Source organism: Heterocephalus glaber, unplaced genomic scaffold (assembly GCF_053883595.1).
Source record: "Heterocephalus glaber isolate CG9 unplaced genomic scaffold, H.glaber_assembly_v1.0 deba00001504, whole genome shotgun sequence".
NCBI classification, from domain to species: domain Eukaryota; kingdom Metazoa; phylum Chordata; class Mammalia; order Rodentia; family Bathyergidae; genus Heterocephalus; species Heterocephalus glaber.
In genome coordinates this window covers 9,848,324-9,861,492 of record NW_028258324.1, presented here as the reverse complement: position 1 = coordinate 9,861,492, position 13,169 = coordinate 9,848,324, and the positions used below count along the sequence as shown (strand labels likewise).

At 39.2% G+C, this 13,169-nt stretch overlaps 1 protein-coding gene across 5 annotated transcripts in view; it reads left to right on the top strand.

Moving 5' to 3' along the window:
* Window positions 1–5,782: 5,782 nt before the first annotated feature.
* The window catches only part of Topbp1 (DNA topoisomerase II binding protein 1), a 77,923-nt gene continuing 70,536 nt past the window's right edge, over window positions 5,783–13,169 (top strand). Inside the window, exons 1-6 of one of the 5 annotated variants that reach the window (XM_087186167.1) lie at window positions 5,783–6,083; window positions 6,602–6,692; window positions 9,369–9,503; window positions 9,933–10,058; window positions 10,880–11,023; window positions 12,145–12,326. In XM_087186167.1, the coding sequence (XP_087042293.1) occupies window positions 10,922–11,023; window positions 12,145–12,326 (284 nt within the window). In that variant the 5' untranslated portion in view covers window positions 5,783–6,083; window positions 6,602–6,692; window positions 9,369–9,503; window positions 9,933–10,058; window positions 10,880–10,921. Of the gene's footprint in view, window positions 6,084–6,601; window positions 6,693–9,368; window positions 9,504–9,932; window positions 10,063–10,879; window positions 11,024–12,144; window positions 12,327–13,169 lie in introns of those variants that run through there. The other 4 variants (XM_021244535.2, XM_087186165.1, XM_004834249.4 and 1 more) reach the window with 4 other exon arrangements.

The window sequence follows — 13,169 nt, the reverse complement described above, 5'->3', positions numbered from 1 at the left end:
AAATCAGGAACAAGACAAGGATGCCCACTATCACCACCCCTGTTCAATATAGTTCTGGAAATATTAGCCACAGCAATTAGACAAGAGAAAGAAATAAAAGGAATAAAGATAGGAAAGGAAGAAGTTAAACTGTTATTATTTGCTGACAATATGATACTTTACATAGAAGACCCAGAAACCTCTACCAAAAGACTTCTAGACTTAATTGACAGATTCAGTAGAGCAGCTGGATATAAGGTCAACACTCAAAAAACAATAGCCTTCTTATACGCAAATAGCAGGCTCACTGAGAGAGAAATTAGGGAAACAATTCCTTTTACAATAGCATCCAAAAAAATGAAATATCTAGGAATCAACCTAACAAAGGAAGCAAAAGACCTCTACAATGAAAATTACAGCACCCTGAAAAAGGAGATCAAGGAGGATATAAGAAAATGGAAAGACATCCCTTGGTCCTGGGTAGGAAGAACTAATATAGTGAAAATGGCCATACTTCCAAAACTACTATATAGATTTAATGCAATACTGATTGAAGTTCCAAAAATATACTTCACAGAACTAGAGAAAATAATCCAAAAATCCATTTGGAACCAGAAGAGACCTAGAATAGCAAAAGCAATTCTCAGCAACAGAGACACGGCTGGGGGTATCACAATCCCCAACTTGAAGCTATACTACAAAGCTACTGTGATAAAAACAGCATGGTACTGGCAAAGAAACGGACCTGAGGATTAATGGAATAGATTGGAAGACACAGAAACAACTTCAGACATACTCAGCTACCTCATCTTTGACAAAGGAGCCAACCACCCTCATTGGAGGAAAGACAGCCTATTTAATAAAAGGTGTTTGAAAAACTGGATTTCAACCTGCCAGAGATTAAAACTAGACCCATATCTATCACCATGCACTAAACTAAGATCTAAGTGGATTAAAGATCTACATATTAAGACATAAACACTAAACTTGCTGAAAGATAAGCTAGGTAGAACTGTTGAAGATATTGGCATAGGAAAAGACTTTATGAACAAAACCTCAATAGCATGGGAACTAGCAGAAACAATCAACAACTGGGATTTCACCTTATTAAAAAGCTTCTGCACTGCAAGAGAAACCACCAACAGAGCTAAGAGACAACCTACAATGTGGGAAAAAATTTTTAGCAGCTGTAACTCAGACAAAGGGCTACTATCTAGAATACATAAAGAATTTTAAAAAATCAGATCCCCAAAATTCAAAGACCCAATTCAAAAATGGGCATCTGAAATGAACAGACATTTCTCAGACAAAGAAGTAAAAGCAGCAAATATACCTATGAAAAAATGTTCAACATCACTGGTCATTTGAGAGATGCAGATGAAAACAACACTGAGATTTCACCTCAACCCAGAAAGAGTGGCTGCTATCAAGAAATCAACCAATAACAAACGCTGGCGGGGGTGTGGAGAGAAAGGAACCCTTCTCCATTGTTGGTGGGAGTGCAGACTGGTGCAACCACTGTGGAAATCAGTGTGGAGATACCTCAAAGAACCAGGGCTGGAGGTCCCATTTGACCCAGCTATTCCCCTGCTGGGTATTTTCCCAAAAGAATCAAAAGAATCATACCACAGAGATATATGTGCACACATGTTTATAGCGGCACAGTTTGCAATAGCTAAAGCTTGGAAACAGCCCAAGTGCCCATCAACTGGAAACTGGATAAAGAAGATGTGGGTTTTTTATAAAATGGAGTACTACTCAGCCGTAAAGAATGAGAAACTAGAGTCATTTATAGCTAAATGGATACATATTGAGGCCATACTCTTAAGTGAAATAAATAGGACACACGTGTAAATTCCGAATAGTTTCTCTAGTGTGAGAAACTGAGAATGTAAGGATTAAAAAGTTTAATAACTAATAATTGATACTTTGAAATAGGAAAAGGTCCAAAGGGGTAGGGGTGGTGGGAGGAGATGGGGAAAGGAAAGAATGGAAAGGAAAAATTATGAGAAAAGAAAAAAAATGGAAATGAAGTCTATGGGAAGGGCGCACAGGTAATGGGAAAAAAATAAGAACTAAGATACATCATGTACAGGTACAAGCACCCAATGATAAATGTAAACATATTGTATACCTAAAATGTACCAATACAAGAATTTAAGGGAAAAAAAAAAGAGCTGATGGTTTTATTAATGATTTTGTAGATTAAGTTATTTATGTATGAAACAAAGTAGGAAAATATATTGAAAAAGGATTGTGTTTACAAAGGACTCCCCCACCCCCCAGGACTTCTTTAGTGTGTCACATTTCTTAAATGTAAACATATATTTTATTTTATTTATTTTTTGGTACTGGGGATTGAACTCTGGTCCTTGTGCTTGTGGGGAAGGCGGCAGAACCACTGAGCTAAATCCTCAGCCTGTATATTTTAAATGCATAGATAAGTACTATTTAAGAAACCAAACAATGATAAAATCACAGTCTCATGCATGTGTCAGTGACAAAAATAAAGCCATTCTGGTGATTAAAAAAAACTCTATAACTAAAAAAAGGCTTTTTAAGTTTTTTAATTTTGAAAAATATTACCTTTACAGCAAAGTATAATAAGAGACCTGGCATAGTGGCATATGCCTGTGATCTTAGCACTTGGAAGGCTGAGGGAGAAGGATAGTCAGAAGTTTGAGTCCAGCTGGACTACATAGTGAGTTCAAGGCCAGCTTGGAATACATAGTGAGATGCCAGATCCTGCAATATTATGCCCAAAGTCTGCTGAAGGCAGTGCAGGCTGCGGAGTTAAAGCCCTCATTTGGCTTACTTTAAGAAGCGAGTCTGACTGAAGCTATGTGACTCACAGAAGCATCTCATGAGCAGTGCCATAGCTTGCAGGTTAATTTGACCTCCCTGCTAACGGCTATAGCTGAGACCAGCCTATGAAGCTGTGAGGCTAATATGAGATGACATGTGTAGCTGAGATCAGAGTAAATCGCAATCAAATTCCATTCCCACAATTAGTGCCTTCATAGCTTGAAGGACAATGCTCTAATTACAACCATATATTTTATCTGTCTTACTTCTAATTTGAAAATGCTTTGACTCTTCTCTTTAAAGCCTTGCCTGCATTGGTTTCCATGGAAATTACATGTATTGCACCTTTTACCCTCATTGATGAATAATAAAATTCAGTGGAAGAGATGTGCCAGTGCCTTTTGCCAGGGGAGTATTGGCAGTCCCAGTTCACACTTTCTCTTTACCTCTGGCTTAAGTTTCTCTTCAACCTTGTGTCGAATACTGGGCAGGTGGGCACTAGAGACTTACTGCAGGAGTCTCTGGCAGTGAGATCCTGTCTCAAAAAACCAAAACAGTATAATAAATATATAAATTTATATCACTCACTCAATTTAAAAGTATCTATTTTTCATAATTGTTTCTTGTGTTGTTTTATTTTACAGATAGATAAATATAAACTTTCCTTTTATCTCACCCAAAGCTGGGATTGTAGTGTTCAGGTCTAGGTGAAGGAAGTGCCAGAAAAACCAGGAAGTGACCACTAACTGCCAGGAAGGTGAGAGAAAATTTAATTCCAAAATCCCAGCTTCTGAGGATACATCACAACCATTCCCCACTTTTACCAAAATCTTTATAGATCATAAAACCTATATAACCATTGTTACTCTTTTCCAGAGAATGGCTATTTAAATTTTAATGTGCATCAGAACGACCTGGAGGGCTTAAGGCACAGAATATACCCTAGAATTTCTGACTCAGTAGGTCTAAGGTCAGTCAGGCCCAAGAATTTTCACTGCCAATAAATTCCCAAGTGATGGCAATGTCGGTGGCCCAGGGACCATATTGGAGGACCACTGTTACATCTATTTTCTAGGATTGGGTACTTGAGGGACAGGTACAGCAAGATGGGAGAACCTGTCCCTGGAAGTAGTCTCCTCTGCTAAAGACCAGGGTGACTCCCAGTTTCAGCCTGGTACAAGCCAAAGGGTGGGTTTTCATTTGCCTCCTCCTCCCTTCTCTAGTCCTTTACTCAGCTCCAGAAGTGCCAGGCATGGTTCCTGCCTAATGCTGACCTTCATGCAGAGATGGCCAGGCTTCACGTGTAGGAGCAGTGGGGGGCGTCAGGAGGGCTCAGGATTTCCAGTTCCTCAACCTCCTTTCAAGCCCCGATGTAGCCACCTCCAGGGCTGTGTGGCTGTGTGTAAGACACATAGTCCCTGAGCCTCACTCTCCCCATCTATGTGACATGTGACAATAGTGCCTATTCTGCAGGGTTGCTGAGGAGAGTAAATGGTTGTAGTGCAAACAGGAGTCCTGTGAAATACACAGTACCCTACAGATACAGGTAGTGTAGCTTTAGAACAGATTTGCATGTCAACAATAAACTGTGGATATTTCTTTTTTGTTTTTAAGGCTTTTCTCATCCTCTTCCCTAAACCAGAACTTTACCTTTGAGCCTCAGTGTTACTGATTCACCTATGGTAAACATAATTCTTCAATGACAACTGGAAGGTAATGCAGACTTATTCAGAACCATCAGAATAGGTTGAAAGAAGAGAGAGAGAGAGAGAGAGAGAGAGAGAGAGAGAGAGAGAGAGAGAGAGAAATTTCCTAAAAGATAGTGTTGATAGTGTCAAGAGTAAGGGGGATTCTGGCTGAACCAATCAAACAATTCTTGCTGAAGACATGCCAGAGTTATCACACATCACCTGATACAGTGCGAATAAGGAACACTACCAGATAATCAAAGGTGGAGGGGGCTAACTCTATTTTATAAGGAAATCTACAGGTAAGCTTAGGAGAAGGTTCAGTAGCTTGCCTAGTTTGGTCAAGCAAAGAATTTTTGTCATCTTCCATGAGTGTATTCAAACCCTTAGAGCCAAGCTGCTTATTGGGTTCTAAAAAGAAAACAAAAACAATAAAGATACACAGCATTAAACTCTCACCTTACTCAATCTTAGGTCATTTTTCTCTATTTCCATAGTCAAGAACAAAAAGCACTAAGCAGAAGCACTAAGCAGTTTATCATTAGTTTTCAGTTGGCTAACCTTCCGCAGACCTATCCCAGCTCCCCTTGCCATTTGAACATTAGACTCGTTCCAGAATTTCCCTATATGCAGACAAATCCAAGAAAATGGAAATACTTATTGAAGGAGAGGAGACCAGAGACCACTGCGGATCTTTGTGTTAGCCAGGTCATTCAAGCTATTCCATTGTCTTTACTTGCTTCAGACCTTTTGCCTGTGGTATCCGGCGATTATATTCCTGCTATGGTGAAAGGAAAATAACCCCCTGTGGTCAGACCTTTGATGCAATCTTAATTCTACCATTTATTGTGTGGCCTTGAACACTTCACTTACTTTTTTTTTTTTTTTTTTTTTGGTACCGGGAATCGAACTCGGGACCTTGTACTTGCGAGGCAGGAAGAAGAACCACTGAGCTAAATTCCCGGCCTCACTGACCTTTTCTTAACCTCAGTTTTCACTTCTCTAAAGTGTAGACCACTATTTGGTGCTTTGAGTTTTTTTGGATGATAACCTAAGTTTCTGGAGCTTTGACTAACATTCGCCAGGAGGAAATGATTACCTGATAAGTCCTTTTGGCCCCTGCCTTTATTCTTGTACGCTTAGGGACCCCACTACTAAAGGGACACCGCTGGCTTGCTGCTCCTTCTGATAAGTCACCCTTTAAAATCCTAAACATCTAGGACCAAGCCCAGCCCCCAGCCCAGAAGACCCCTCAGCCTACGGACCTCCCACCATCACTCCGACATTCCCGCCCTCCCGCCGCCGCTCTGACGTCACTTCCGCCGAAAAATAATGCGTCGGTGCGGTTGGCGCGAAAGTCAGTTCTTGTCCTCTACAATTTCCGGGTTCTCTCGTGTTTACTCAGGGCTGGGGGCGCCGCCAGGTGGCGGGGTCTGTGCGCAGGGCTGGCGTCCGACCCCAGCTGCTGACCTGCGGGCCGCGCGCCCCCCCATTCTCTGTCTAGAGACCCTCAGGCTCCATCGAGGCGAGTGAGGACCCAGCATCTTGTCTGTCCCTTCCGGGGGGTCGCGGCGCTTCCTCAGGCCTTGCAGGCCCTAGCTTCCTGTCGGGGTAAGGGGTCCTCGGCGGGCCTGGTGGGTGGGCCTTTGATGCCGGAGAGAACGCGGCTTTGGTGTTCCAAGAGCTAGGCCTTTCCTTTGGACTTGCGGAACTGGAGCATCTAGTTTTTTGGGAGGGACTGCCTTGCCAACTGGCTGCCTTGTATATATTTAAGATCTGTTTACTTAGAGATGAACAAACCTCGCAGGCCGTGAGTACCAGCAGCCACAAATGGCCTCTGTATATCCTTAAGCCTAGTTCAATAGAATGTCCTTTGGTCGAGGGGCCAATAGCAAGAGCCCTGAATGTATTCAGTTCAGGGACGTTAGTTTTGCAAGGATTAGTGTTGTTTTCTTTTTCCTTGACTTTGCCCACAGTCTAGGGTTTCTTGCAAATGTCATGGATGAATTCATGGGCAAGGCCAGAATGTCTATCCTGAGGCATTCTTGTCTGCAAAGTAGGTGCGTTAAACGTTTAACTTCCTACATAATATATTTTTGTTTTTGTTAATGGTACCTTTATTTTGGCAGTTCAGCGATGTCCCCAAATGACCAAGAACCGTTACTTGTGAAGTTTTTAAAGTGTTCAAACAATTCCGAATGTTTTTTTAAAGCTCTTGAGGTAAGAATAGTTGAGCTTGTCTTGTTTGATGCTGTTAAGTGTTTTTGATGTGTTGGGCTTTACGCCTTAATAACAGAAATCTTTCACATGATTTTGCTGTAATCTGTTAATGTAGCTATACCTTTGTTACATAATTTGATATAAGTATGTTATGTATTTGGAGGTGCTTGACATCTATTATGACATTTTGGTTGAATGTGGCTGATCTGCAGTTCTTGAAAATGGTTTTCTTTTTCTCCTTACCAGATTGGTACTTTGTATGCTGAAAAATTTTGGGTTGGTCCTGGATTGGTTTTTATTAAAAGTATGTTTTATTATGCAGAGTGACAGGAGGAGTAGAGTTAGAGCTTTGCTGCTTACAGCAGCTAGCAGCATCAGTATGGCCTGGGAGTTTGTTAGAAATCTTGGGCCCTAACCCAGACTTGACAGTTAGAATCTGCATTTTAAACAAGATTCCTAATACATGTTGAAGTTTGAGAAACAGTTATACAAGTTTTTTCCTTCAAGTGCATTCATTCAGCAAGTATTTATTGAGTGTCCATGATCTGATAGGTCCTGCTTTAATACTTGGGATACATCAGCGATCAGAGCAAGCAAAGATTTCTCCTCTCTCAGAGCTCACATTCTAGCAGCAGGAAATAGATGATAATCTGATGATAAATGAGAAAAGTATATAGTGTGTTATAATATGCTAAGTGCTGTGAGAAGAGAAAAAGCAAAATTTAAGGGGTTCCAGAGGATGTTCGTTGGAGAAGGAAACAGTAAGGTTATAACTTTATGAAGTAGAGTATAATCAGGGTAGCCTTTGTGTTGAAGATATTTAAACTTGAGGTGGTGAAATAGTCCTGTGGATATGTGGAAGAGAGTTTCAGGCAGAGGGAGCAACCATGTCCAGGGCCCTAGGAAGGTGCTTGCTGTGTGTTTCCAACGTTCTTGTGGCTGTAGTTAGCAAGGGATGAGGGAAGAGAATCAGGGAAGACTTAGGCATGGTAGGGCATGCCTATAATCCCAGCACTCTGGGAGTCAGGCAGTAGGATCCAGAAGCCCAGCCCAGGCAACTTAATTTATTAAGACCCTTTTAAAATATTTTTAAAAAGAAAGGCGCCGGGGATTTAGCTCAGTGGTTCCGCTGCCTGCCTCACAAGCGCAAGATCCTGAGTTCAATCCCTGGTACCAAAAAAAAAAGAAAGGGGACTGAGGATGTAGTTTAGTGAGAAGACCCTGGGTTTAATCCCAGTACCTCAAAAAAAAAAAAAAAAAAAAAAAGTCATATAGGGCCTTGTGAGCCATTGTGAAGACTGACTTTTTCTTTCATTGGAGCGGCTCTAGAGAGTTTTGTTTTGTTTTTTGTTTTGGTACCTGGGATCTAATTCCAGTCCTTGCTCTTGCGAGGCAGGCATGGAACTACTGAGGTAAATCCCTGGCCCTTTAGAGAGTTTTAATCAGAAGAGCAGCGGGGCCAGGGATTTAGCTCAGTGGTGCTACCACCTGCCTCTCAAGCACAAGGTCCCAAGTTCTATCCCCGGTACCAAAACAAAAACAAAAAACAAGAGCAGTGTATCTAATTTTAAAAGATCACTGCAAGTTTTTTGGTTTTTTTTAAACATAGAACTTAAATTTTTTTCAGAAACTATTTAAGTGCTTACTGGGTGTCAGGATATGAGAGCAAACAAGATACATCATGAAATTTTCATTGCTATAGGAGAGAGGCAAAAATATGTATATTTATAAAATATCAGTGCTATTTTTCTTCATAAAATAGGCTAAAGTGATGAGGGTTTTAAGAAAGCATCAGTGTGATCGGGGGGCTGTGGGTATAGCTCAATGGTAGAGCACTTGGGTAGCATACATAAGGTCCTGGGTCTGTTTGATACCTAACACTACCACTTTAAAAACAAAAAAAGAAAGAAAGAAAATCATTATCAGGAAAGGCATCTCCAAGGAGGTGATATTTAAGCAAGACCTGCTAGAAGTGAAGGATTACATCAGGTGAAGACCTGGGAGAAGAATGTTCCCTGCTGCAGGAAAAAGAGCAAAGCCTCTAAATGAGATCATGCTTAGCTTGTTGCAGGTTATGCCAGTAAGTGGGTGTGGCTAGAGATAAACCCTGGTAAGTGGGGAAACAGGTGAGGGCCAGATCCTGTGGTCTTTTGGACCATGATAAGAAGTGTGAATTTTGAGTGTGAGGGGAAGTCATTAGAAGCTGTTTGGATTTTTTTCCCCCTTACTGGAAATTGAACCCAGGGCCTTCTCTGAGCTACATCCTCAGTCTTTTTTGATCTTTTATTTTTGAGACAGGGTCTCACCAAGTTGCTAAATTGCCAGGCTGGGTTTACCTTGACAATTCTGCTTCAGCTGCCAGTCCTGGATTACAGGCATGAGCTGCTATGACCAGCTGACATTAGAGGGTTTTGAGCAGAGAGTTGCCATGATCTGATTTTTTTGTTTTTCAAATGGTGGTGATGGGTAAAAGGTTACAAACTGCTGTGTGGAGAATAGATTTAGGGCAAGGCAGGGAGAAGTAGACCAGTTGAGAGGCTTCTACAGTGGTGTAGGTGAGAGGTTATAGTTGTTTTCAGTAGGGAAAAGGATTTTAAGATGTATTTTGAAAAAATGATAGGATTTAAATTTGGAAGACTAATTCCAAGTATATTCTTATTTCATTTTTACTTTCAGTCAATGAAAGAATTCCAGTCAAAAGAATATCTTCAGATTATTACGGAAGAAGAAGCATTGAAAATAAAGGAGAGTGATAGATCTCTTTATATCTGTGACCCTTTTAGCGGTGCTGTCTTTGATCACCTTAAAAAGGTTTGCTAACTTCCAGATATTTACTTGGTAGACTGTATTTTTTTGGTTTTCACTGATCACAAAGTATGCAAATTCTGCGTACACTGGGATTCTTTTGGTTTGGGGAGATCAGAATAATGTTTTCTGAAAACTAATGTTGTTATAGTAGGCTTTTATTATTATTTCAAGGAATATAGCTTCATTTAGTGTAAGTGAATCTTGTAATTAAGCAGTTTAGTGATGGAGTTTATTGTACTTAAAACTGAGATTGTAAGATACATCAGTGAGAAATAATAGTGTAGTGCAACATAGTGCTTATTAACTTACTGACTTTCTGTGTGCTCTTGCACACAGAATTTTAGTACCTTTCTACCTTGTATCAGGTCTGAAAATTACCTTGGAAGCATTTTTATACCAATGAGCCATCTTATTTCTTTTTGTTGATTCTAGAGTCTACTGACTCACTTTTTGGTGTCTGGACAAGAGAGAAGCATTGAAATAAAAATAAACTGGCTATAATTCCATCCAGATTACAGAGAAGTGGTTCTTGTTTGAAGGAGAAGAAAACATAGCCGAGTAGGTAGATGCAGTATCTATACAATTTATGGAAGGTCTGTGCCCACCCTGCCAAGAGCATTGTTGGTGTTAGCCTCCTTTTTGAAATACAACTCCTTGTCAGAGTCAGTAGCATCAAAAACTCATTGTCTTATTTATGACTGACCAAAATGATAGTAGTAGTCTTTTTCTTGTAGATATTTAAATCAGTCAGACAGTGATGACTTTGGCAACTGGGGGCTTTTTAGTTTGGCTTGAGTATGCTCATGTTGAGTAAAACTTTCACCTTTCTTCACTTAATATCAGTGAAAATGAAAAGTCATTGTTTTAGTTTATTATCTTAGACGTCTCCGTTGGTCTTCCTTAGAAAGAAGGGAGTTATAATGTAATTGAAACCCAAATGTAGAAACTGCCTTGGATTATAGACCTTTTGGTAACATAATAGGTTTCTTAGAGGGACTTACTACAGGCTTTTACTCTTTTAAGCTGCTTCATTGCTTGAGTACTTCATTTGAAAAGTATGCATGAATGCTTCCTACTTGTAGCATAAGATTATTGCATTATTGTGTTTGTTTCAGAGATTAAAATTTTGATACTAGTTTTGAGTGAGGAGCTCTCAGAAATTACTTCTTTTGACAGTTGTATTGTTTAATTTGCTTTTGTGTGTGCATGTTTATTTAGTGTGAGAAATTAATGGTCTTTTTATTTTCTTTTAACAACTTGGTGATTTTTCTGCAGTAGTCAGTAATGTCTGTAAATAATTGTAAATATTACCAAATGTAATTTTGTAAGATTGGTAGTCTTCTCCATCTTAATGTACTGAAATTTTCTTTTTTTTGTAGCTCAGCTGCAGAATTGTTGGTCCCCAAGTAGTCTTATTTTGTATGCACTATCAACAATGTGTCCCAAGAGCTGAACATCCAGTTTATAATATGGTTATGTCTAATGTAACTGTATCTTGTACAAGCCTGGATAAAGAGAAGAGGGTAGGTATTGAATATTACTCTATATCTGTTTACCTTCACACTTAATTTTTCACTGCATAAGAAATAATTTAAAAGATTGTGCACTTGGTATTTGTATTCATGACTTAATGAAGTGTAGAATGTAACAATCAACAGTGTATATTTTTTTGTAAATCAATTGTCCATTTTGTGGAAAATGGATAATTGAAGTTTGTTTTTTTTTTGGTACTGGAGATTGAACTTGGGTCCTTCCACTTGCGAGGCAGGCGGCGGAACCACTGAGCTAAATTCCCAGGCCCCTGAAGTTTCTTGTTTTGATTTAAAAGGAAACTCACTTTTTCTCCTACAGTCAGAGATTGCTTTTTTAATCACATTTTTCCATCGTAGGTGGATAATCTTTAAAAAGGAATTCCAGGAAAAGCCAGGCATGGTGGTACATGCCTGTAATTCTAGCACTTGGAAGCCTGAGGCAAGAGTATCATTGCAAATTCAATGCCAGCCTGAATTATATAACAAGACCCTGTCTCCAGGGGGGAGAAGGGGTTAAAAATTATATGAAAATATATTTCAATGTATTATACAGGTGCAACTTATATTTTTAAAAATATACATTATGTAAAAGTATTTTTTTTTTGGTACTGGGGATCGAACTCGGGACCCTGCGCTTGCGAGGCAGGCACCGGAACCACTGAGCTAAATCCCTGGCCCAAGTATAATCTTTATTACAGGACCAAAATAGTTCAGTAAATTCATTGAGTTGGAAGAAGAAATATGGTCACTTGTCACTTAATAGTGGTGATACTGTCTATGAAAAGTTTTGTTAGATGATTATATCATTGAGTGTTCTCACACAAATTTAGATGGCAGTGATGTCATTAAGCAGTATAATCTCATGGGGACCACACTGGTGTGTGATTTATCTGTGCACTGAAACATACTGTGACTAGGAAAATAGTTATTTTTAAAATAAATTTATAGTTCATATTCATTTTCCAAAAAGTAGTTTGGTTAACTAACTTTATAATAGTGTGAAATATTTGTATATTCAGGTTATCAACACCAAAAGCTATTTATGGAATATTGTATAAAATTAGAAAAGATTGTTTGCTTTGGTATTAATATATTTTCTTCTGGGGCTGCAGGAAGAAGTTCATAAATACGTTCAAATGATGGGTGGACGAGTATTCAGAGACCTTAACATATCAGTAACTCACCTTGTTGCAGGAGAAGTTGGTAGCAAAAAATATTTAGTTGCTGCAAATCTAAAGAAACCTATTTTGCTTTCTTCTTGGATACAAACACTTTGGGAGAAGTCACAAGAGAAGTAAGACAAACACTCATGTATTTATAGATTTGTTTTTTATTAATACATGCTTGCAGTACAAAATGATTACAGTCATTGTGGGGAGTTAATACATGTATATAACACCTCTTCAATTCTTTTTATGTCCCCCTCCCCTCCCCTTCCTCTCCCCTTCCTCTTATATTTAAAGATTTGAAAAAGTGATGCATTCTATTATTTTGACATAATTTGAGTTTTCCTAGATGAAATTTTATGGTATTCTTTTTGGATTTGTTATTCAGGGACAAAAATGAGGTCATTATTCTTTCCCCAGGGAAAACAGAAGAACAGAATCTATAAGTGTTTATTAGCAGGGTGTAAGTTGACAGGTAGAAAAGGCTATGGGTTTAGCATTGGCCAGAAGGTAAAATGCTTTGATGATAAAGTTGTTCTGAGCAGTGTTTCTGAAATCGTTGAGAAAATCATTTTGTCAACTCTGTAATTCTTATGTTACATTATCCTTCAATACTTTGCCCATATATTAAGACGGAGAATAAATTAACCATTTTGGCAGTCATTCCCTCCAAAGGAGGCATATGTAAGATTGAATATAAACATGTAAGCTGTCAGCTGAGCTGTGATCAATCATGTAAATTGAGCCCATTTCACCTCTGGCCCGAGCTATGCGATAGATATGTGTAGGGAGCCAGCCAGATAGTGTTCCTTCCCTCATGGAACTTAGAGCCTTTCTCAAGGGGCACACTGAAGTTTTTCCTGAAAGTTAATTGATAGCTAAAAATCTAGGTAGCAAGGAATCATATTGGCTTGAAAATTCTAATCAGCATTTTTCTGGGCTTGTTTTCAACACCATTCTGCACCTCTTCA